We start from the raw sequence: 25,001 nt of genomic DNA on the forward strand, positions 1-25,001 counted from the left end.
TTATTATTTCCAAATGTACAAATAATTTCAACACAAATGATATCAATCATCTTGAACTTTGGTCTTAAGATAAACTAGTCTGACAGCTCCACTATAAAGTTTACATTTATAGTAAAAGTAATACATATATTAAAGTTTACATTTATAGATATTATCGTATCATTTGATGAGGTACCTACTGTCTTAAAATGTTCATGAAACTTTCCCTTACATCTGCTTATACTTTTGAAGTAAAATAAACATTGTAAGTCTGCCTCATTTTGGTAGCCATGCTGTCTTTCATGCACTTTACCTAATTTGTAATCTGTTAGGTGTCTAAAAAATGCATTCATTAACAATTTGAAAAAAACATGTTGCCTATATCATCTAATGATATAATCTTCTATGAGATACTTTAATACCATCTGTGAGCTTTAATTTAATGGTGAACTAAGACTAATATTTGGTACAGTACTTGGAAATGTCTGAGTCTTTTTAGTTTCTGGAAAAATAATTTTTTAAAAGTATAGTACATTGATAGTATTGGTATTTCATATTTTAAAAATTTTTTTCAGGCCAAGCATGGTGTCTCACACCTGTAATCCCAACACTCTGGGAGGCCGAGGCAGTCAGATCACCTGAGGTCAGGAGTTCGAGACCAGCATGGCCAATATGGTGAAACCCCATCTCTATTAAAAATACAAAAATTAGTTAGGCATGGTGGTACACACCTGTAATCCCAGCTACTCAGGAGGCTGAGGCACAAGAATCGCTTGAACATGGAAGACAGAGGTTGCAGTGAGCCGAGATCACACCATTGCACTCCAGACTGGGCAAAAGAGCAATACTCCACATCAAAAAAAAAAAAAAAAAAAAAAAAAAAAAAAAAAAGAAAACTACTAATAAATGCCTTTTTTAAAAACTGTAAATCAGGTTTCTTGCTTTTAAAAAGAATCTACAACTTAATAAGGGAAAAGCAGAAGCAAATATTAAGCACTTACATGACAGGTACCATGCTTACCACTTCATCCTATTGTTCAATCTTCATAACATTATAAGGTAGCAGATTTCATCCCATATTAAATAGCTAAAACCAAGATTCAGAGAGGCTAATATACTTGTCTCAAGTCACAAACTCATACACTGTCAAAGAGAATTCAGGTTCAAGTTTACCTGATTCCAGGGCCAATGAAAACCACCTTCATGACAAAGGAATGAAATACAGTCAATGAGCCACATAATGATGTTACAGTCAATGATAGACTACATTTACAACAATGATCCCATGAGATTACAGTGGAGCTGAAAAATTCCTGTAACATAGTGACATGGTAGCCATTGTAACACTGTAATGCAATTACTTTATTTTTTACATATTTATTGTATCCTGTGTGTACAGTGTTTATAAAACCTACACTAGTGTGCAATGATGTCTTAGGCCTTCACATTCACTCACCACTCACTCACTGACTCACCCAGAGCAACTTTCAGTTCTGCAAACTCCATTCAAGTGCCCTATACAAGTATACCATGTTTTCTCTTTTATATAGTGTTTTTATTGTAACTTTTCTACATTTAGATAAACAATTCTGTATCATCGTGTCACAAGTGCTTGTAGTATTCAGTACAGTAACATGCTGTATAGGTTTACAGCCTATCAGCAAGAGAGTATACTATATAGCCTAGGTGTGTAGTAGGTTATACCATCTGGGTCTATGTAAGTATACTCTATGCTGTTCGCAGGACGACAATGGCCTAAGGAGGCATTTCTCAGAACAGATCCCGTTCATTAAGCAATGCATGCCTGTATTCTGAGAAGCTTACTGACAGCAAAAGACAAGAATGAAGGAAGGGACTGAATAACTAGTGTCAGAGAAGCATAAAGTCTGCAAAGGGCCTAAATATTAATTACAGACATTTTACAGAACAGTAAAAGCCATTACTTTTCACACTCCTTTCATATCCATTACCTCATCATCTGAGGAACCACCCACTCACTTTTCTTTTTTTAGTTTTTCAAATAATTTTTTACAAGGTATAAAGGGTTTGCATTTTAGGGATTTAAACAGACATAATTTTGTTACTAAGTACAAGAGAAATTAACTGAACAACAACACTGATGACTATACATGTATAAGCAGTTACTTCTGAAATCTGCTTTCACATTCAGATAACTAGATCAGAATTTAAAGTGTTTTTTTTTAACCTTATGGTACTCAATTACTTCTTTCTTATTCCCTTTCACATTTTTCCTGGCTGTCATCTGCGGCATAAGTTGATTCAAAGCCTTGATGATAGCAACCAAATAAGCAAAACTGATAACTTTAGCCAAAGTAAAGGTTTAAAACAGTGCACTTACTTCCAGATTCTTCAAGGCTTTAAAGAGGACATGCCATGCTCAACACAAAGCCTCATTATTATATCAATTTGGCCTTTCTGTTCTCCAGCTATGACTTCATTTTCACTCACTTAAATGGAATTCAAAGTAACTTGTAAAAGTTAGGCTCAAAAGGAATTTGTGGTTTAACAACATTAAATAAGGTTATTATACAGATCCAATGTATATTACTTCCTGAAATTTCAATTTAAAAAACAAAAATACTAAGAAATAAAGAGAAACCAGAAGTTCCCCTGACTAAACCATAAAAATCTGTCACTCTAAATTTTACCAGTTGGCACAGGAACACAAACTCAAATACCTGTAGGGCATGCAAATGTCATTAATATGCAGAGGGGGTTAGGAAAAGATGACACATGCCAAACTACATGAATACTAAGCCATATACTGCCTTTTAAAATAGTAGAGAGGTATAACAATTAAGTACAGCATTTTACAAACACTGGGTCAAATCAGAGCAAGCAAACATTTAACATTTCAGTCTATATAAGATCTGCTTGAGCAAAGTTCCCTAAATTAAATTCAATGGGCAGAAAGGACAGGGCTGTAGGAGCTCCAGCATCAGGGAGAAGAGTAACAGGAGTAATATTAACATAAATGGAAGGCCATAAATTCACTAGTGGCACATACTGGGTTTGATTCACCAGAACACATTACTCAACCCCAAGCTTGCTCAGTACATGACAAAATAAATACATAAACATGAAACATTTTGTAAAGAACTACATACATTAGAATTATAGTTTCATAGAAAGATATTAGCGGTAGTTTTTACATAATAGAATATAACATGGCAATGAAGACCTAATTATTGCTATATGTAACAATACAGATAAAACTAACAGGATCCTTTAAACAGGATCCAGAGACTTGAGAGGAAACTGGTGTGGTTCCATTTATATGAAGGTCAGATTTCCATTTTCAGTGTAAAAAGCTGCAATTAATATCACTCTTACCTAAAAACCTGGAAGAGCCAGATAATCTTCAAAATCATAACCTTTCATAAGCCCATCAGAAAGCTGGTATTATAAGGCAGCCAAGTTGATCAAATTCCAAAAGGAGACAAGCCCCTCCAAAAAGAGATGGGACATTTACGGTTTCACTTTTGGCTGAGCATAAGAGACAGAAATGACCACAATAAGGAGAAGTAATAAGCTAACATTTTAATGTCGGCTTAAAAGCCAAATGTGGACTAGCACAACCGCAAGCTGTTCCACATGGACCTCAACTTAGTGTTCAAGAGAAAAATATGGGAAAGCCCCCTCTTAATGGCATACACATGCAGGAGGTGATCAAAGGCTGCACCAGGAAAACATAAAGCCTCTCACTTTCCTGCCTCCTCATGTCCTCTGAAGCAAAAGCCTTATACTACTGGGGAAGAAGAAGCAAGACTTCTCACCCAAAAACAAAAGAAAAAGTCCACTGCATCTGGGGGAAACAGAATGGAATGTGAGATGTTCAGTTATTCATTTATGTGAGTGTAAGATCATAAACTGATTAATTATAATAATGTGTTAGAATAGAGCAGTGGTTCCACAGTGCTTGTGTGTATCAGAATCACCCCGAAGACTTCATTAAAACATGATCTCTGAACTCCACTCCCAGAGTTTCTGAACCAACGTATCTAAGGTAAAGCCTTAGAAATATGTATTTTTAACAAGTGTACAGGTGATGTTGATTCTGCCAATCTGGAGTTCATATGCTGAAAATCCCGGGGATAGAGATTAACTGCAGGGGGTGGCTAACTGAAAAGGTGTTGACTGAGAAGTTGGCAACGTGATCTGGATGGTGTAAAATTCACCAAGACTACATAATTTAAGATGTATGCATTTTATTGTATGTGAGTTATACCTCATTTATTAAAGTTTCCCTAAAATTACTTCATAACAATGTCATCTAATTGAAATATTCAGGAAATTGCCCTTTAAGGGATACAGAATAATTAGTCTGTGGTTTAAGCCCTATTCTAGGGTGGTCAACTCAAAACTATATTTTGTGTTTGGCATTCCTCCTGGCTATAACCAAAATGCATTTCCTGAATATGTGTTACATATAATACCCAGGACCAGGTGAGGACTTAACACTAAAGGAGCTTTTCATAGTTGTGTACTCTACATGTTAGATATAGCCCAAGGAAACAGCAAAGAGAATGAAGAGAGAGGAGATACCTCACCAAGACTTGACAACAAATGGAAAATGAAAGAGAAGTCTGGATTACTCCCAGCTTTATAATTTGGGCAGCTGAACGACTGGCAGTATCATTAAGTAAAATGGGAAAATGAGCTGAATAAATGAACAAGAGACAATAAAGACAGCTGGAAAATAAAAGGTATAAAAGAGAAACAGGGCCAGGCATGGTGGCTTACAGCCATAATGCCACCATTTTGGGAGGCCAAAGTGGGTGGGTCACTTAAGGTCAGGGAGACCAGCCTGGCCAACATGGTGAAACCCCGACTCTACTAAAAATACAGAAATGAGCTGAGTGTAGTGGCAGGGGCCTGTAATCCCAGCTACTTGGGAGGCTGAGGCAAGAGAATCGCTTGAGCCCAGGAGGAAGTTTGCAGTGAGTGGAGATTGCAACACTGCACTGGGTGACAGAGTGAGACTCCACAACAAAAAAGAAAAGAAGGGAAAGAAAGGGAGGAGGGAGAGGGAGAGAGAAAGGGAGGGTGAAGGGGAGGGAGAAAGGGAGAGAAGGAGAAAGAAACAGGAGAGTGATGCTTTGGAAGACAGTGTCAAGAACATGGGCATGATGGTCTAAGGTTTACAGTGGGTTTAACAATTAGGAACTATGTCAACAGATACAGTTTCAGTAATTAGAGGAAGCAAAAGTAAAATGTTGGGAAAGAATTAGTACAAAATCAAGGCAAATAAAGAATATGTGAAATGTGCTTGGAATGGAATACAGAAGAGTTTTGCTGAATGAAAGGTTCATGTAGCAGAAGATAAGAAAAGTCTAAATCAAGGGCTTTGAATTCTAGATTTTATTTTTGGAGTTCATTCTGTGAACAGAAGGAAAGGCATGTAACTTTTTTTCCTTTCTAAGACAATTTTCTGATGACAGGGTGCATGAGGAACTGGAATGACAAGAGTTAAAGTAGGACTAGCTACTAAAAGGTCTTACAATTACCTAGACATAGTAATAAGGACCTGAAAGAGATTGGCAGTAGCCAAAGTAAAAAATAAGGAATATTTGAAAGAGATATTCTTTATTCCCAGGCTGCCTTTGACACTGTGATATGATAATGTATTACATATATATTTGGTCCCTGCCCTGGTTCAGGACACACAGCTTCTAAAACCCGTGGAATCTCCGAAGTGATGAGTGTCTTTTGTATGCTAATGAGGACTGACCACAGGATGGAAGCTGGTCATCAGAAAGACCAGGTCATGAGTACAGGGTTGGCACTTTTCAGCCCCATTCCCCAACCTCCAGGGAGGGGAAGGGGACTGAAGGTTGAGTTCATCACCAATGGCCAGTTATGTAATCAATCATACCTATGTAATAAAAGCCTCCATAAAAGGCCAAAAGGACAGGGTTCAGAAAGCATATGGATGGAGATACCTGGAGAGTGGTACACCCAGAGAAGGCAGAGAATCTCCACGCCCCTTTTCATGCCTTACCCTTTTCATCTCTTCCATCTGGCTGTTCATCTATATTTTTTGGAATATGCTGTTTAATAAATAGGCAAACATAAGTCAAGTGTTTCCCTAAGTTCTATGAGCTGCTCTAGAAAATTAATTGAACCCAAGAAGGGGGTCATGGGAACCCCAATTTATGGCCAGTCACAGGCACAGGTCATCATCTGGAGCATGCATCTGAAGCGGGTAGGGGCAGTCTTGTGTTATCCTTATCCTAAAGGATTTAACACTACAGGAAGACAGTGTCAAATTGGGCTTAAATTATAGGACATCCAGTTGATCTTCACTGGAGACTCTGAGAATTGCTTAGTGTGTGGCAAAATAATCTCCAAACATTTAGTGTAAGTGGAGCTCTGTGACCAGGTGCTGTAGCTCACTCTTATAATCACAGCACTTTCAGAGGTCGAAGTAGGAGGATCATTTGGGGCTAGGTGTTTGAGACCAGCCTATGCAAGACAGCAAGACTCTGCCTCTTAAAAAAAAAAAAAAAAAAAAAAAGGAGTTACAAAGGCCAGGTGTTGTGGCTTATTCCTGTAATTCTAACACTTTGGGAGGCCAAGGTGGGAGGATCTTAGAGGCCAGGAGTTTGACACAAGTCTGGGCAACATGGCAAGACCTCATCTCTACATAAAAATGTTTTAAAAAAAATTAGCTGGGCATGGTGGCACACACTTGTGGACCCAGCTACTTGGGAGGGCACATCAATTAAGTCCAGGAGGTCAAGGCTGTGGTGACCCATAATCAAACCACTGCACCCCAGCCCGGGTGACAGAATAAGACATTGTCTCAAAAAAAAAAAAAAAAAAAAGTACTGAGTGTTATGAGAGAGTAGAAAAAACACTGGATTTTTTTTCCCCCATCTTTTTAAAAATTTATTTATTTTACTTTAGGTGCATACTATATCTGGCATTTCTCCCCATGTTGTCCCTCCCAACCCCCCACTGTCTCTCCCTTATCTCCCTCAACTGCCCTCAGTGTGTGATGCTCCTCTTCCTGAGTCCACGTGTTTTTGTTGTTCAACACCCACCTATGACTGAGAACATACGGTGTTTGGCTTTCTTTTCTTGTGTCAGTTTGCTGAGAATGACGGTTTCTGGATTCATCCAAGTCCCTACAAAGGACACTAACTCATCATTTTTTTATGGATGTGTAGTATTCCAATGTGTATATGTACCACATTTTCTCTGTCCAGTCTATCATTGATGGGCATTTGGGTTGGTTCCAGGTCTTTGCTATTGTACATAGGGCTGCAGTGAACATACGTGTGGATGTGTCTTTATAGTAGAATGAATTGTAGTTCTTTGGGTATATGTCAAAGAGGAAAAAAATAAAAACAGAGGAGAAAAAAAATTCAGACAAAAATTGAGATTTGGGTTAGAAAATAAATAATCAACAAGTCTTATTATTTGCTAATGAAAAGATATATTTAGTAAGTATAAATTTCCTAAGACACTTCAGGATACGACTGTCTTTAAGAACACTTTTTAAATTGCTCTTTGTATATTCTGTACAAACTGAATGATGTAAATTCCCAATCAAATGGGTCAATCAAAACTGGATCAACATTATATAATTATTTGCTTTCCTCATTCATTCAACAAAAAATTTATTGAGTGTCTATAAGTTGGGGGCAAGAGGAACCTGTCATGAAAGCAAACAGTAAAATACAGCAATGACTACAACAAAATAACTATAATGTTAACAGGAACACAGGTAACAGAATATAATGAAGGACAGATGGAAGAGGCATAATGAGCATATGTCTAGCAGCTTTCTAGGAAGAAAAGGCATCTATATTGGGCTTTTAAAAAAAGATAAAGTGATGGCTAGGTGCAGTGGCTTACGCCTCTAATCCCAAAATGTTGGGAGGCTGAGGCGGGTGAATCACCTGAGGTCAGGAGTTCAAGACCAGGCTGGTCAACTGGTCAACATGGTGAAACCCCATCTCTACTAAAAATGCAAAATAAATTAGCCAGGCATGGTGGCATGCACCTGTAATCCCAGCTACTCGGGAGGCTGGGGAGGCAGAGGTTGCAATGAGCCGAGATCTCGCCTTTGCACTACAGCCTGGGCAACAAGAGTGAAACTCCATCTTAAACAAACAAACAAACAAACAAACAAAAGATAAAAGTGATTTAATAAGAAGATGAATGGTATTCTATTAAAAAAAAAAAAAAAAAGGAATAGTGGCCGGGCATGATGGCTCACGCCTGTAATTCCAGCATTTTGGGAGGCCAAAGTGGGCAGATCACCTGAGGTTGGGAGCTCGAGACCAGCCTGACCAACATGGAGAAATACCATCTCTACTAAAAATACAAAATTAGCCGGGCATGGTGGTGCATACCTGTAATCCCAGCTATTCAGGGGGCTGAAGCAGAAGAATCACTTGAACCCGGGAGGCAAATATTGTGGTGAGCTGAGATCACACCATTGCACTCCAGTCTAGGCAACAAGAGCGAAACTCCATCTCAATAAAATAAAATAAAATAAATAATAATCAAGGAATAGCATGTACAAAAGCAGAGAGATGTCTAAGTATTTCTCATGGAACCTCCTCTTGGAGGACCACCTGTATGCTAACAAAAAATCTGGTCTTTATTCTATGGTCCTATGGTAAGAAACATCACGTGTGCATTAGATTCCCTTAGGGAGGCAGGGCCCGGTGGCTCACACCTGTAATCCCAGCACTTTTCCCAAGGTGGGAAAACTGCTTGACACTAGGAGTTCAAGACCAGCTTAGTCAACATAGCAAGATATCCTAGGGAGCATTCCAGATCCCCTGAAGCATGTGCAGACAAAAGGTGGGTAAAGAGGCAAAAAAACAAAACTAACTTCTGCAAAGAATAGGGAGCCACAGCTGATTTTTTTAGCAAAAATAGAACTGGACAGACCTGAGTTTCAGAAATCTAAAAGTCAGGAGCATGGATCACAGTCTAAGGTAAATCTGGAGAAAGAGCAATGAAGAGGGTTAAGAAGCAACTGCAATGATGCTCCAGCACTAAATACTGACTACTACTTACTCAAACATGAATGAACCACTAAAAGAGGCTTATAAAGTGCTATAAGTGTAATATGTGCTTTCTTTAAAAAAAATTTTGTTTTTTTTTTGAAGACGGGTTTCATCATGTTGGTCAGGCTGGTCTTGAACTCCCAATCTCAGGTGATCCGCCCACCTTGGCCTCCAAAGTGCTTGGATTACAGGCATGAGCCACCGCGCCGGGCCCCAATATGTGCTTTCAACATAGTTTCTGAACTCATCTCAAACATCAACTCAATATTCATAAACAATTATGGTAAAATTCAGTCAGGTATATTTAAAAAAAAAAGAAGGGTGGGGCCGGGCGCGGTGGCTCATGCCTGTAATCCCAGCACTTTGAGAGGCCGAGGCGGGTGGATCACAAGGTCAAGAGATTGAGACCATCCAGGTCAACATGGTGAAACCCCGTCTCTACTAAAAATACAAAAAATTAGCTGGGCATGGTGGCGTGTGCCTGTAATCTCAGCTACTCGGGAGGCTGAGGCAGGAGAATTGCCTGGGCCCAGGAGGCGGAGGTTGCGGTGAGCCGAGATTGCGCCATTGCACTCTAGCCTGGGTAACAAGAGCGAAACTCCCTCTAAAAAAAAAAAAAAAGAAGGGTGGTGAAGAAGGGAAGCCATCAAAATTTCCCTGGAAGGCCAGATGTGCTGGTTTAGGCCTGTAATCCCAGCACTTTGGGAGGCTGAGGTGGATTGATCATGAGGTCAGGAGTTCAAGACCAGCCTGGCCAAGATGGTCAAACCCCATCTCCACTAAAAATACAAAAATTAGCTAGATGAAGTGGAAAGCACCTGTAACCCCAGCTATTCAGGAGGCTCAGGCAGAGAATTGCTTGAACCCAGGAGGAGGAGGTTACAGTGACCCAAAATCACGCCACTGCACTGCACTCCAGCCTGGGCAACAGAGTAAGACTCCATCTCAAAAAAAAAAAAAAAAAAAATTCTGTAGAAAAGTTGCTCATTTGTTCTTCAATTTAATATTTATTTATTTGAGACGGAGTTTTGCTCTTGTTACCCAGGCTGGAGTGCAATGGCGCGATCTTGGCTCACCGCAACCTCTGCCTCCTGGGTTCAAGCAATTCTCCTGCCTCAGCCTCCCGAGTAGCTGGGACTACAGATGCGTGCCACGACGCCCAGCTAATTTTTGTATTTTTAGTAGACACGGGGTTTCATCATGTTGACCAAGATGGTCTCGATCTCTTGACCTTGTGAAACAGTAAAGAGTTTTCGTAAATTAAGAGAAGCGAACAGTAATGAAGTCCAAGAGAAAGAACACTGATTTCAGGCAAACACTCAGGAATATTTACATCGTTATCACATACTGATGACGGATAAGATGTTTTGCACCTATCTTTTGCAGGACAGCATCTTAAATTCCTTTTGGAATTGCCTGGGCCCAGGAGGCGGAGGTTGCGGTGAGCCGAGATTAGCTGCCATCTCTAAAGTCTCCAGTCTAAAAGAGGATGCTCTAAAAACACTAGTCAAATTTATAGGCTCTGCTATATTTTAATGCTCGGGGAAAAAAGGAATGCCTTTCTTTTTTTCTATTTTTTTTTTTTTTTTTAGACGGTGTTTCATCCTGTTGGTCAGGTTGGTCTTGAACTCCCGACCTCAGGTGATCCGCCGGCCTTGGCCTTCAAAGTGCCTGGATTACAGGCGTGAGCCACTACGCCCAGCCAAAGGAATGCCTTTCATATGGCCATTTTGAAAAGCTTAAAGCTCAATTTCTCATCTATAGGAGTGAGCAACCAACACTCTAATCTGAGACCACAGAGTCCTTGCATCAGTCATTTCCACCCCGCTAAGGCCTAGTCTGGGAGCAGCCAGCCTCATTGGCTGCGGAGCCCACACACATGAATATGCAATTATTGAAATGAAAACTAAAGCTTTGCCACCAAGGGCCACCACGAAGGAGTCCTTTCATTCCTCCTTTTACTTTCGCAAGAAAATAAAATATATACATAGAGAATACAATTCAGGAAATGCCAACTGGAAAAAATAAAAAAGTAAACTGTATGAAAATACGTGTCTAAAGAGAAGAGAGAAGATCTGAACCTACGCAACGGTGTGCCCCGCCAAAGTTGCACCTCGGGATGTGTTTTAGGGTGTGTCTTTGATTTAGCCCTGTAATTAAAAAAAAAAAAAAAAAATCCCACTCCTTCGGGGAGGCCCGGTACTTTCCTCATCCACCCTCACAAGCTACCAGGCTCTGAAATCACTGAGCACCTCAGTCTCACCCTGATTTCCACTGAAAGCGGCGCCCGCGGACCGAGGCCCCACGCAGTTACAGCCGCAGGGAGGACGTCCTCCGGCCTCCCTGGTCCGCGCCCTCCCCGCGTCCGAGGGGAGCTAGAGAGGCTCACCCTGGAGGTAGGGGGACAGGAGGGCGACACCACCTCGGCCCGGGAGTCCGGGCCTCCGCTCCGGCCGGACTGCGCGCCTGGTCCTGGCCTGCCCCCGGCCACCCCGGGCCCGACTCCGGCCCTGAGACCCGCTCTCACCGTGTAGAGGTCGCGCTGCCTCCTATGCCGAGGCCCGGCAGCAGGTCGCCGTGACCTGCGGGCCCGAAGACGGAAGGAGAAGCTAGGGCCGCCCGTGACACCTCCGCCGTCCCCGCCGCTGGAACCGCAGCTCCCAGCATCTCGTCCGCGGCCTGAGGGAGCGCCAGACTCCCAAAACCGCCGCGCCCCTCCCTCTAACGGCGGCGGCCTGGACTCCGCCCTCCAGGGTCCGCGAAACGCGCTAGCGCAGCCCCGCTCCGCCGCGGACCCGTACGCAGGCGCGAGCCTCTCGGGGCTACGGTGCCCGCCCCACCCCCTGAGCCGGCTTCACCCCGCCTCTGGCCCTGCCCCGCCCTTGCGCCGTGCTTTCCCAAGCTCCGCCCCATTTCGGGCCCCGCCCCCTCCACTGACCTTGCTTGGCTTCCTCCTGACTCAGGTTTTTGCTCGGCCCACGCAGTGACGCCAGTCTTGCGGTCGACCTCACCTCTAGCGGAGCCCTGTACTATATATATATTAAACACACACACATATCCCTACCACACAAGCACTGTATATGTATATTCTGTTTCTCAGGCGAATCTTGACTGATGCATTCTGTTCACACTCACCTGTTCTCCAGCTCCCTCCTCCCAGACCCCAATCATCCTTGGGTCTTTGTTTCTGGTACCCTCTTTATCTTTTTTTAAAGATAGAATTAATATGTTATTGTCATCCAGATGGCAGTTGGGTTTATAATCTCCATACTTTAGGTAAATAAAAAAATTATAAGTTTTATTTTATTTATTTATTTTGAGACGGAGTTTTGCTGTTGTTACCCAGACTGGAGTGCAATGGCACAATTTCAGCTCACCGCAACCTCCGCCTTCTGGGTTCAAGCAATTTTCCTGCCTCCGCCTCCCGAGTAGCTGGGACTACAGGCGTGCACCACCATGCCCACTATTTTTTGTATTTTTAGAAGAGATGGGGTTTCACCTCGTTGACCAGGAATGGTCTCGATCTCTTGACCTTGTGATCCACCTGCCTTGGCCTCCCAAAGTGCTGGGATTATAGGCGTGAGCCACCACGCCCGGCCGAAAATTATAAGTTTTAAATAGCCAATAGCTGGTTATGATTTCAAAAAACATGATTAGACTAATTCATTAATGCTGGCTTCAAGCTTTTCCTTATTAGCTCCAGAAAATTCACCCACCTTTTGTCCCTTCTTAAAAAACTGGAAGGTGGACCGGGCGCGGTGGCTCATGCCTGTAATCCCATCACTTTGGGAGGCCGAGGCAGGTGGATCATGAGGTCAAGAGATCGAGACCATCCTGGTCAACATAGTGAAACCCCGTCTCTACTAAAAATACAAAAAATTAGCTGGGCACGGTGGCGCGTGCCTGTAATCCCAGCTACTCAGGAGGCTGAGGCAGGAGAATTGCCTGAACCCAGGAGGCGGAGGTGGCAGTGAGCCGAGATTGTGCCATTGCACTCCAGCCTGGGTAACAAGAGCGAAAATTCCGTCTCAAAAAAAAAAAAAAAAAAAAAAAACTGGAAGGTTGGCATGCATTTGGCTTCACATTCTGAAGCCAGATCCTGACAGTCATCCACGTGTACTTCAAAGAATACCATGTGGGAATTCTTTTCAGAGAGGGAATGAGAGGAAGGCTTGATCTGTTTGCAAGGCCCATACCACATGGCTGAGAAGTTGACTACTACAAGTTTCTCACTTGCAGCCTCCAAGGCTTCCTGAAAAGCAACCTTACTCTCAATCTGCTTCACCATCTTGACTGCTTGGGTCTGAAGAGCAACTGTAAGAACCGGCTGGGCAACAGAGAGAGACTCCGTCTCAAAAAAAAAGTGTTTATGTCACTTTCCACTCAGGGAAATGAGTGCTTACTTGCCCTACATTTTCATAACTGAAAGAGTGCACACGAAGACTCTGAATGTGACTGTTCTCAACCAGTTCTGTCCACTCTCTGGCATAGAAGCAGCTGACACAATTTAAAAATGTCCCCCAAAAGGTTCCCAGTTTCATTAACATTTTTTGGAGATAATTTTGACTAATTATTGGGTCACAAATTTCTTTCAGACAAAAAAAGACAAAAAGGCTCATTATCTCAAATATATACATTTCAAACCCTTAAGATTTAAAAACACTAAAAACATGGTAACTTCTCCATTTTATTTTATTTTTTCCTTGTATTTCACCCTAATGATCAAGATATCGGAAGATACACAGAGGCAATGGATATCTCGGTTACCCTGATTTGATCCTACACATTGTGTACATATATCAGAATATCACAAGTACTCTCACGATAAGCACAACTATAATATGTCAATAGAAATTTAAAAATTAAAGAAATTAACAAAAGAGACTGGGCATGGCAGCTCACACCTGTAAGCCAAGGCAGGTCAGGAGTTCCAGACCAACCTGGCCAACATGGCAAAACCCTGTCTCTACTAAAAATAAAAATAAATTAGCCGGGCATCATGGCACATGCCTGTAATCGAGGGGACCGAGGCAAGAGAATAGTCTTAACCCAGGAAGCGGAGGTTGCAGTGAGCTCAGCTCACGCCACTGCACTCCAGCCTGGGCAACAGAGTGAGACTGTCTCAAAAAAAAAAAAAGAAAGAAATGAACAAAAGAAAATATATAGTTTAAAAATAAAATTACATTTTATAATCATTGTACAAGGAGATTTAAGGATAAAGTTTCAGGTTAGAATGAAAGAGAGACAGAAGGCATGTGGGTACAAACAAGCATTCGGCTCAAGAATAGCTTATTGATTAGTATAAAATGTTATTGATTAGTATAAAATGTAAACGGTTAATTTTGCACAAATGTGTGGTTTTTGTGTTTGCTTTCGCCATCCATGGGAATGTAAAACTCAAAATCTCTTTTTTTTTTTTTGAGACAGAGTCTTGCTCTGTTGCCTAGGCTGGAGTGCAGTGGCGCAATCTCAGCTCACTGTAACCTCTGCTTCCTGGGTTCAAACAGTTCTCTGCCTCAGCCTCCCAAGTAGCTGGGATTACAGCCACCGGACACCATACCGGGCTCATTTGTGTATTTTTAGTAGAGACAGAGTTTCACCAGCTTGGCCAGGTTTTCACCGTCTTGGCCAGGCTTGTCTTGAACTCCTGACCTTGTGATCCACCTGCCTCGGCCTCCCAAAGTGCTAGGATTATGGGCATGAGCCACTGCGCCCAGCCAGAAACTCAAAATCTTTCTTTAGAGCTAAGGCTGTTTTTTGTTTCTTTGCTTTGAGACAGAGTCTCACTCTGTTGCCCAGGCTGGAGTACAGTGATGCTATCTCGACTCATTGCAACCTCTGCCTCCTGGGTTCAAGCAGTTCTCTGCCTCAGCCTCCCAAGTAGCTGGGATTATAGGCACCCACCACCATGCCCAGCTAATTTTTTATATTTTTAGTGGAGACGGGGTTTTGCCATCTTGGCCAGGCTGGTCTTGAACTCCTGACCTTGTGAACCACCTGCTTTGGCCTCCAAAGTGCTGGAATTATAGGCATGAGCCACCGCGCCTGTCCCCCTGCCCCCTCCACCTTTTTTTTTTCAATCGACTTCCTTAGGTTGAAAGGAGCTAAGGCTTTATTTAGCAAAGCAATATGAAGGTTTGAAATCTCCAGGGAGATTGATTTATGAGTGCAGTACAAGTTAAGGCCACTCTGACCTTGGCAGATTCTGGCTGTTAAATTAGGCCCTGGAGTCCTGAGACAGGGGTTCTCATATCAGCCTCCTCAGTATCTCACTGTGTGTTAGCAGTTCTATGAATCCCAATGGAGTCATGAAATTTCATTGATGGAATTGAATTCCAACTCATGGAATTTAATGAAATTCCACTGGATTCATGGAATTCTGCTTCAGTTCTGTGATTCTAATTTTTTTTTTTTTTTTTTAGACAAGGTCTCTCTGTCACCCAGGCTGGCGTGTAGTGGCACGATTTAGGCTCACTGCAACCTCCGTCAGCCTCCCTGGTTCAAGCAATTCCCCTGCCTGAGACTCCCAAGTAGCTGGGCACCACGTCGCCCGGCTAATTTTTGTGTTATTTGGTAGAGAGAGGAGTTTCGCCATGTTGCCCAGGCTGGTCTCGAACTCCTGACCTCAAGTGAGCTGCCCACCTCAGCCTCCCAAGGTGCTGGGATTGATTACAGGCGTGAGCCACCGCACCGGATCAGTTCTGTGATTCTTCGGAGTGCAATGGCGCAATCTCCGCTCACAGCCGTCTCCACCTCCCAGGTTCAAGCAATTCTCCTGCCTCAGCCTCCTGAGTAGCCGGGATTACAGGTGTTCACCACCAGGCCCAGCTAATTTGTGTTATTTTACTAGAGACGGGGTTTCACCTTATAGGCCAGCTGGTCTCAAACTCCTGGCCTCAAGTGATCTACCCGCCTCGGCTTTCCAAAGTGCTGGGGCTACATGTGTGAGCCACCAGGTCCGGCCTGAGGTCTGAGGTTCATAGTCAAGGACATCCGCACTCATGGAAACCTGAGGTGGGGGATTTCTCCGCACTGACCAGTAGGGGGCGCGTCATGACTGCGCCTTCTGCTTTCATCCCCGCTCAGAGAAATCCTGTCCTGTTCTTTCAGGGAGCGGTTCCTGACTGTGGGCTCCGTTTTATAATAGAATGACTCACCCAAAGAATCACTTCTTTCATGATTTCGTATTCCTTACAATACCAGTGATACACAAAGGCCTCATTTGAAAACCAAGTAAAAACAGCGAGCACAGGATGTCTGTGCTGGTCTGGGCGGCGTTTATCTCAGCGGATGAGAACGCAGCCATGCCTCCATTCACACTATAAGCGGGATAGCCCCGTTTTCTACAGTCGGGGAGATTTCTGAGTCAGAAGTACTCGAATCCACAATCTGATTAGAATTCTCTCCTAATAACGGGCGCTGACCGCATCCGTTTGTAATCCAGCCCAGTCACCGCTCGGTTGGTTTTCCAGCACTGTAAGCCAGACTTTGGGGCAGGGGAAGGTAAATGCTCCCAGCGCTTTATTTAATGCCAGGCTTAGTCTTTCCTAAGGAGCAGGATCAAAATCATGTTAGCAGGAAAAACGTGCTTCCTTGTATGAGCCTGCAGTACTTCACCTTGTATGAGAAAGGAAAAACGAAGGCTGAGACATTTCTTGTTTCTTAGATAACTAGGGAGAAATCCACTACCTCTCTCATCCCATAGATCTTCCTGGTGGCAGGATGATCGGAAAATGGGAGTGCCCATCCTCTTTCCGGCTTGGGAGACTAGAGCTGCCCCCTCCACGCAGAATGGGCAAAATCAGGGCTGAGCAGAGACGCCATCAGCATCACAATAGGCCTACAGGCTGCATTTAAAAGCTTCCAGAAAAGACTGAGAGGCAATCTCTTGCTGTTTCCCCTGAAGGCAGACTGGTCGATCAGCCCTCCTATCCAGAACAGCTAGAAAATCTGGCAAAACAAACGTGTTTGAAGGTGAGCCACCAAGGCGGTGAGGACTTGAGGGTCAAGGTCCTGGAGAGAAGGGTTAGCAGACCTTTGAATTTTGAGGCATTTGCCTATTTCACGAGGCAGAGAAGCTCCCAGCAGTCTCATGCTAAAGAAGGAAGAGCTCAAGTAGCCGCCACCAGCTTTCAACTTCCACAGGGCCTCAGCCCTTTGGAAATAATTGAGGTTGAGTCCACAGAGTCAAGTGAAAGCAAGTTCACTGGGAAAGTAAAGGAACAAAAGAACGTTACCCCATAGACAGAGCAGCCCCGAGGGCGGCTGGGTGACCATTTCTATGGTTATTTCCTGACGGTATGTTAAACAAGGGGTTATTCATGCCTCCCCTTTTTAGACCACATAGGGTCACTTCCTGACATGGCCATGGCATTTGTAAACTGTCATGGTGCTAGAGGAAGTGTAGCAGTGAGGATGGTCACTCTTGCTATCTTGGTGTTGGTGGGTTTTAGCTAGCTTCTTGACTGCAACCTGTTTTATCAGCAAGGTCTTTGTGACCTGTGTCTTGTGCTGACCTATCTCGTTCCCTGACTTAGAATCCCTAACCTTTTGGGAATGCAGCCCAGCAGGTATCAGCCTTATTTTAGGCGCTCCCTATTCAAGATGGAGTTTCTCTGGTTCAAGCGCCTCTGACAATTGGATTAAAGGAAGGTTTCTCAAACTCAGTGCTGTTGACACTGGTATTAACATCAGTGAACCATCTTACGCAATGTTTAGCATTCCTGGCCTTTAACCACTGGGTGCCAGTAGCACCTCCCCTTCCCCAAATTCTGACAACCAAACTGTCTCCAGACATCGCCAAATGTCCCCTGGTGGGGAAAATCACCTGTGGTTGAAAACCACTGAATAAAGAATGTCTGCCCACACCCCAACTGCCTTCTAGAAGCAAAAATAAATCTTACTATCATCTAGAACCTCAAATTATATCTATACTTGTTCGTACATGATATGCAGCACCTAATAAAGAACATAGCTTTAAAATACACAACAAAGTTGACAGAAGTAAAAAGAGAAATAAATTCACAATCATAGTGGGAGATGTTAGGACACCTTTCTCAGGAAATGATGGACTAAGCAGACAAAAAAAAAATCAACCAAGTTCAGTAACAGGGTAAACCGCAAAAAGAAGTATCTGGAGGGGGCTGTTTGCATGAAAAAGGGCTTGGCAGGAAGGGGTATTGAGGGCAGATGGAGAAATGGGGAGAAAAGGAGGGTCTTTGTGGGTCCCCTCTTTCTGGAGGCCTAATTCTATAAGACCTCTTCAGCATGAATGGTACAAGGAAACTATGTCATTCCCTTTGTTCCTCCATCCAGACTATACTGGCTGCTCTGTGAGATCCACCTGTACCTCCAGTCTGTCAGAGGCAGATGAACCAGAGCACCTCCACTTTGAATAGGAGCTGGGTAAAATGAGGCTGAAACCTACTGTGTTCCCAGAAGGTTAGGCATTCTAAGCCACAGGAAGAGACAGGAGGTCAGCACAAGATACAGGTCATAAAGACCTTGCTGATAAAACAGGCTGCAGTAAAGAAGCCAACCAAGACCCACCAAAATCAAGATGGCAATGACAGTGACCTCACTGCTACACTCCCACCAGCACTGTGACAGTTCACAAATGCCTTGGCAACATCAGGAAGTTACCCTATTTGGTCTCAAAACGGGAGGCAAGAATAATCCACCCCTTGTTTAGCTTATCATCAAGAATAACCATTAAAGTGGGTAACCAGCAGCCCTTGGGGCTGCTCTGTCTTTGCAGTAGCCCTTTTTTTTTTTTTTAAGATGTAATCTCGCCCCCTGTCGCCCAGGCTGGAGTGCAGTGGCACAATCTTGGCTCACTGCAACCTCCGCCTCCTGGGTTCAAGCAGTTCTCCTGTCTCAGCCTCCTAAGTAGCTGGGACTACAGGTACTAGCCACCACGCCCAACTATTTTTGGATTTTTTTTTTTTTTTTTGAGACGGAGTTTCGCTGTTGTTACCCAGACTGGAGTGCAATGGCACAATCTCAGCTCACCGCAACCTCCACCTTCTGGGTTCAAGCAATTCTCCTGCCTCAGCCTCCTGAGTAGCTGGGACTACAGGCGCGCACCACTATGCCCAGCTAATTTTTGTATTTTTAGTAGAGACGGGGTTTCACCTTGTTGACCAGGATGGTCTTGATCTCTTGATCTCTTGATCCACCCACCTCGGCCTCCCAGAGTCCTGGGATTATAGGTGTGAGCCACCACGCCCAGCCTATTTTTGGATTTTTAATAGAGACGAAGTTTCACCATTTTGGTCAGGCTGGTCTTGAACTCCCGACCTCAGGTGATCCGCTCACCTCAGCCTACCAAAGTGCTGGGACTACAGGCATGAACCACCATGCCCAGCCTTTTTCTTTTTTCTTTTTTTGGGACAGAGTCTCTCTCTTTTTCCCAGGCTGGAGTGCAGTGGCGCAATCTCAGCTCACTGCAACCTCCGCCTCCCAGGTTCAAGCGATTCTCCTAACTCAGTCTCCTGAGTAGCTGGGATTACAGGCATACACCATCATGCCAGGTTAAGTTTTGTATTTTTGGCAGAGATGGGGCTTCACTATGTTGCTCAGGCTGGTCGTGAACTCCTGACCTCATGATCAGCCCGCCTCAGCCTCTCAAAGTGCTGGGATTACAGGTGTGAGCTACCACTCCCGGCCGCAATAGCCATTCTTCTATTCCTTTACTTTCTTAATAAACTTGCTTTCACCCTGAATTCTTTCTTGTACCAGACCCAAGAAGCCTCTTTTGGAGACCCCTTTTCTGTAACAAGTTCATTGTGGACTCCTTAGCAGTCAGTGGGGTTTGGGTTGGCAAAGACTAGTAAGGCAGGCAAAAGTGTGGTAAGCACCTTCTGATCAACTGGGAGAGTGTCTCCAGCAGAGCTGCAGCCTTCAGCCCTGCCATCGAGGTGCCACCAGGTATCACTAAACTTAGAGAGTCCTATGGTCTGAGGCAGTTTCCAAATTGAGAGACAGTAGGAATGAATATTTAATTCCCGTCCCATCTCTCCCCGCAGTATTTTGGCAAGAAGTACTCCAGGACACAGAAGAGGAGCCTGTCCTGCCTGGATTCCACAGGTATATTGAGACCTACTATATGGCAGACATTATTCTAATTGCTGTTAGGTAACAGAGAGTAGGCTGGGCCCTGTGTCTCATGCCTGTAATCCCAGCACTTTGGGAGGCCAAGACAGGAGGATTTCTTGAGCCTAGGACACCAGTCTGGGAAACATAGTGAGACCTTGTCTCCCCTAAAAATAAAAAATAAAAAAGCTGGGCATGTTGGCACATGCCTGTAGTCCCAGCTACTTGGGAGGCTGAGGAGTTGAGGCCAGGAGTTGGAGGCTGCAGCAGTGAGCCATGATTGTGCCATTGCACTCCAGCCTGGGTGATAGAGTGAGACCCTGTCTCAACTGTCTCAAAAAAAGAAAGCAAGAAAGAAGGAAAGAAAGAAAGAAAGAAACAGTGAGTATAAGACCGGGATATAAAGATGGGTAAAGCTCTAAAAGGGGTTTGGGGGTAAGGGCAGTGAATCAAGTGAACCAGCAGTCTGAGGACAGTATGCCGGGCAACTCAGGACAGAGCACAACAGGCTAAGAAGATGAAGAGTGACAGGTGCTGGAGGGGAGGGAGAGAGAGAGACTCGGATTAGGGGAATCTAGTTAAGACTCTGAAACGGGAAGAGGATCTTCTAGGGAGCAGGAGTAACATGAACAAAAGTCTGCAGGTGGAAAAGCACCACGTGCATTCAGGGAAGATTGTATTCCACTGCTATTATTGAATGCCTGCTTTATACCCGGCACTGTGCTAGGAATTAGATGAAGACTCAGTCCTTCCCTGCAAATTGCTCAGGGATCTTTAGTAGGGCAGATTGAAAAGGAACAGGGAGACGTTCTACAGTGAGCTGTCTGGAGGAACTGTGGCATAGAGTGTTTGCAAAGAAGTAATGAGAAACATGCCTGTCAGGCTATGAGGGGCTGTTTTATGCCTTAACACTTAAGGTGAAGACACAGCCAGAATATAATCAGCTCCACCTTTGAAGCTCTGTTAGAGCTTCAAAGAGTCCTATCACAAGTGATCACACACAGCTGCCAATGCCCCCGAATGTGACTTAGCAAGTCTGGGAGGCATCCAACCCAAGCTGCTAGCAGCCTGATGAGAAAGGCAAGGTTGATGAAAATAGGGCAGGAGTCACTATGGCTCCTTTCTTTCCAGAGGGGGAAGGAAAGAAGAGGCCTCCGAGAGGAGACCCACCTGTCCTGGGAAAGCCGAGGGCTAAATGCGTCAGTGCCAGTGACATGGGACTTACAGTCTTGGTTCGAAGATGATCCCTCCATCCACCTCTTCTTGAGTTTTCAGTGGTCCTAGCTCCCTGTGTGTCCAGCTTCCTCCTCTCTTGATTTATCCCCCGCAACATTAATATATCTTTAAGTTGCTCTCATCACTCTATCCCATTGTTGCCCCATCTCTCTCCTCCCTGCAAAAAAAAAATTTTTTTTTTTTGAGACAGAGTCTTACTCTGTGGTCCAGGCTGGAGTGCAGTGGCATGATCTCAGCTCACTACAACCTCCACCTCCCAGGTTCAAGTGATTCTCCTGCCTCAGCCTCCCGAGTAGCTGGGACTACAGATGCATCCCACCATGCCTGGCTAATTTTTCGTTTTTTTGTTTTTTGAGATGGAGTTTTGCTGTTGTTACCCAGACTGGAGTGCAATGGCACGATCTTGGCTCACCGCAACCTCTGCCTTCTGGGTTCAAGCAATTCTGCCTCAGCCTCCCGAGTAGCTGAGATTACAGGCGCGCACCACCATGCCCAGCTAATTTTTGAATTTTTAGTAGAGACAGGGTTTCACCCTGTTGACCAGGATGGTCTCGATCTTGTGTCCTTGTGATCCACCCGCCTTGGCCTCCCAAAGTGCTGGGATTATAGGCATGAGCCACCGTGTCTGGCCTAATTTTTTGTATTTTTAATAGAGACGGGGTTTCACCATGTTAGCCAGGATGGTCTTGATTCCCTGACCCTGTGATCTGCCCACCTTGGCCTCCCAAAGTACTGGGATTACAGGTGTGAGCCACCGCGTCCGGCCAACTTCTTTTTTTTTTTTTTTTTTTTAAATTTTTTATTGGATTATAGGTTTTGGGGTACATGAGCAGAGCATGCAAGACAGTTGCGTAGGTACACACATGGCAGTGTGCTTTGCTTTTCTTCTCCCCTTCACCCACATTTGGCATTTCTCCCCAGGCTATCCCTCCCCACCTCCCCCTCCCACTGGCCCTCCCCTTTTCCCCCCAATAGACCCCAGTGTTTAGTACTCCCCTTTCTGTGTCCATGTGTTCTCATTTTTCATCACCCACCTATGAGTGAGAATATGCGGTGTTTCATTTTCTGTTCTTGTGTCAGTTTGCTGAGGATGATGTTTTCCAGATTCATCCATGTCCCTACAAACGACACGAACTCATCATTTCTGATTGCTGCATAATATTCCATGGTGTATATGTGCCACATTTTTCCAATCCAGTCTATTATCAATGGGCATTTGGGTTGATTCCAGGTCTTTGCTATTGTAAACAGTGCCGCAATGAACATTCGTGTACATGTGTCCTTATAGTAGAACGATTTATAGTCTTTTGGATATATACCCAGTAATGGGATTGCTGGGTCAAATGGAATTTCTATTTCTAAGGCCTTGAGGAATCGCCACACTGTCTTCCACAATGGTTGAACTAATTTACACTCCCACCAACAGTGTAAAAGTGTTCCTTTTTCTCCACATCCTCTCCAGCATCTGTTGTCTCCAGATTTTTTAATGATCGCCATTCTAACTGGCGTGAGATGGTATCTCACTGTGGTTTTGATTTGCATCTCTCTGATGACCAGTGACGATGAGCATTTTTTCATATGATTGTTGGTCTCATATATGTCTTCTTTCGTAAAGTATCTGTTCATATCCTTTGCCCACTTTTGAATGGGCTTGTTTGTTTTTTTCCTGTAAATCTGCTTGAGTTGTTTGTAAATTCTGGATATCAGCCCTTTGTCAGATGGGTAGACTGCGAAAATTTTTTCCCATTCTGTTGGTTGCCGATCCACTCTAGTGACCGTTTCTTTTGCCGTGCAGAAGCTGTGGAGTTTCATTAGGTCCCATTTGTCTATTTTGGCTTTTGTTGCCAATGCTTTTGGTGTTTTGTTCATGAAGTCCTTGCCTACTCCTATGTCCTGGATAGTTTTGCCTAGATTTCCTTCTAGGGTTTTTATGGTGCCAGGTCTTATGTTTAAGTCTTTAATCCATCTGGAGTTAATTTTAGTGTAAGGTGTCAGGAAGGGGTCCAGTTTCTGCTTTCTGCACATGGCTAGCCAGTTTTCCCAACACCATTTGTTAAACATGGAATCCTTGCCCCATTGCTTGTTTTTGTCAGGTTTATCAAAGATTGTATAGTTGTATGTATGTTGTGTTGCCTCCGGTGACTCTGTTTTGTTCCATTGGTCTATATCTCTGTTTTGATACCAGTACCATGCTGTTTTGATTACTGTAGCCTTGTAGTATAGTTTGAAATCCGGTAGTGTGATGCCCCTCGCTGTGTTCTTTTTGCTTAGAATTGACTTGGCTATGCGGGCTCTCTTTTGGTTCCATATGAAGTTCATGGTGGTTTTTTCCAGTTCTGTGAAGAAAGTCAATGGTAGCTTGATGGGGATAGCGTTGATTCTGTAAATTACTTTGGGCAGTATAGCCATTTTCACGATATTAATTCTTCCTAACCATGAACATGGAATGTTTCTCCATCTGTTTGTGTCCTCTCTGATTTCGTTGAGCAGTGGTTTGTAGTTCTCCTTGAAGAGGTCCCTTACGTTCCTTGTGAGTTGTATTCCAAGGTATTTTATTCTTTTTGTAGCAATTGCGAATGGCAGTTCGCTCTTGATTTGGCTTTCTTTAAGTCTGTTATTGGTGTAGACGAATGCTTGTGATTTTTGCACATTGATTTTATATCCTGAGACTTTGCTGAAGTTGTTTATCAGTTTCAGGAGTTTTTGGGCTGAGGCGATGGGGTCTTCTAGGTATACTATCATGTCGTCTGCAAATAGAGACAATTTGGCTTCCACCTTTCCTATTTGAATACCCTTTATTTCTTTTTCTTGCCTGATTGCTTGGCTCCGGCCAACTTCTTAAAGGAGTTGTCCACACTCACTGCCTCTACTTCCTCACTTCCTGATCTGCTCAAGTTCCTTTGGAATAGAGACCTATCTGGCTGGCTCTAGGAAGTGCTTCTGGTAGGGACACAGTGACAATCATGTGCAAATCTAGCAGTGGAGCCTCTGGATCTGGATTTCCCTTTCTTTTCCAAAGTCCTTTCTAGTTCCTCTCCAGGCTGTATCCCTCTCCCACGTGGCCTCAGCCACCTACTCCACACAAATTCATTCCAACTTTCCGAACTTATGCTCAACCCCACCCCAGACCTACCCAAGATGCTGAAGGATGGCTGGCCTACGGAAAACTGGAACAGAGGCTGCAAACTCATCAAGATGGGCTCCTCCTCCTCTACCCTGCCCTCTCCTCCCTCGTCTTGTGTGTGTGTGTGTGTGTGTGTGTGTGTCTGCTTCTCTCTGACCATCTCTGCCATTCTCCCCCACCCTACTTACCCATCCTGCACCATCCCATAATGACCACTCCAGCTTCAGTCAACTTGTCAACTTCAGTATCTTTAGCCCAGATCCCACTGTCAACAGATAGATGCCCAAGAGAGGTGGAACCTAATTGGTAATTTCTTCAAATGAGGAGACAAGTCATAGGTCACTGACTTCAGATTACAGGATGTGGCTGTTTAAGGCCACAGGACAGTGGACAGGATGGCCTCCCTGAGAAGTGGAGGAGAGCAGACCCCGAGAAGCAGCTTTGTATGCCTCCCATTCACACCTCTGTCCAGGGCATTGGCTTATGTGTTCAGCACTTGGAAACTTCTTTCACTGAGG

The 25,001-nt window shown here is 44.0% G+C and overlaps 2 protein-coding genes across 2 annotated transcripts in view; both read right to left on the minus strand.

Moving 5' to 3' along the window:
• The window catches only part of LOC108587844 (uncharacterized), an 84,191-nt gene extending 71,991 nt beyond the window's left edge, over positions 1–12,200 (minus strand). The window contains exons 1-3 of the mRNA XM_078346864.1: positions 12,165–12,200; positions 11,968–12,053; positions 11,557–11,851 (exon numbers count right to left, since the gene is read on the minus strand). Of these exons, the coding sequence (XP_078202990.1) occupies positions 11,557–11,851; positions 11,968–12,053; positions 12,165–12,200 (417 nt within the window). The remainder of the gene's footprint in view (positions 1–11,556; positions 11,852–11,967; positions 12,054–12,164) is intronic.
• A 482-nt stretch (positions 12,201–12,682) lies between these two features.
• Positions 12,683–15,123, minus strand: LOC108587771 (thioredoxin-like). Its single transcript, XM_017963210.4, has 2 exons — positions 13,085–15,123; positions 12,683–12,791 (listed from the first exon to the last, which is right to left on the minus strand). Exons 1-2 carry the CDS (start codon positions 13,315–13,317, stop codon positions 12,683–12,685), a joined length of 342 nt encoding a protein of 113 aa, XP_017818699.2. The 5' UTR covers positions 13,318–15,123.
• Positions 15,124–25,001: the final 9,878 nt, after the last annotated feature.

This window comes from Callithrix jacchus, chromosome 12 (assembly GCF_049354715.1).
Source record: "Callithrix jacchus isolate 240 chromosome 12, calJac240_pri, whole genome shotgun sequence".
Classification (NCBI taxonomy): Eukaryota; Metazoa; Chordata; class Mammalia; order Primates; family Cebidae; genus Callithrix; species Callithrix jacchus.

Excerpts from the sequence above, each read along its gene's own strand:
- LOC108587771 (XM_017963210.4), bottom strand. The coding sequence starts at position 13,317 with ATGGTGAAGCAGATTGAGAGTAAGGTTGCTTTTCAGGAAGCCTTGGAG. Across the intron at positions 12,792-13,084 it reads AAATGCATGCCAACCTTCCA|CCACCGCGCCCGGTCCACCT; the intron begins GTTTTTTTTTTT and ends TACAGGCATGAG.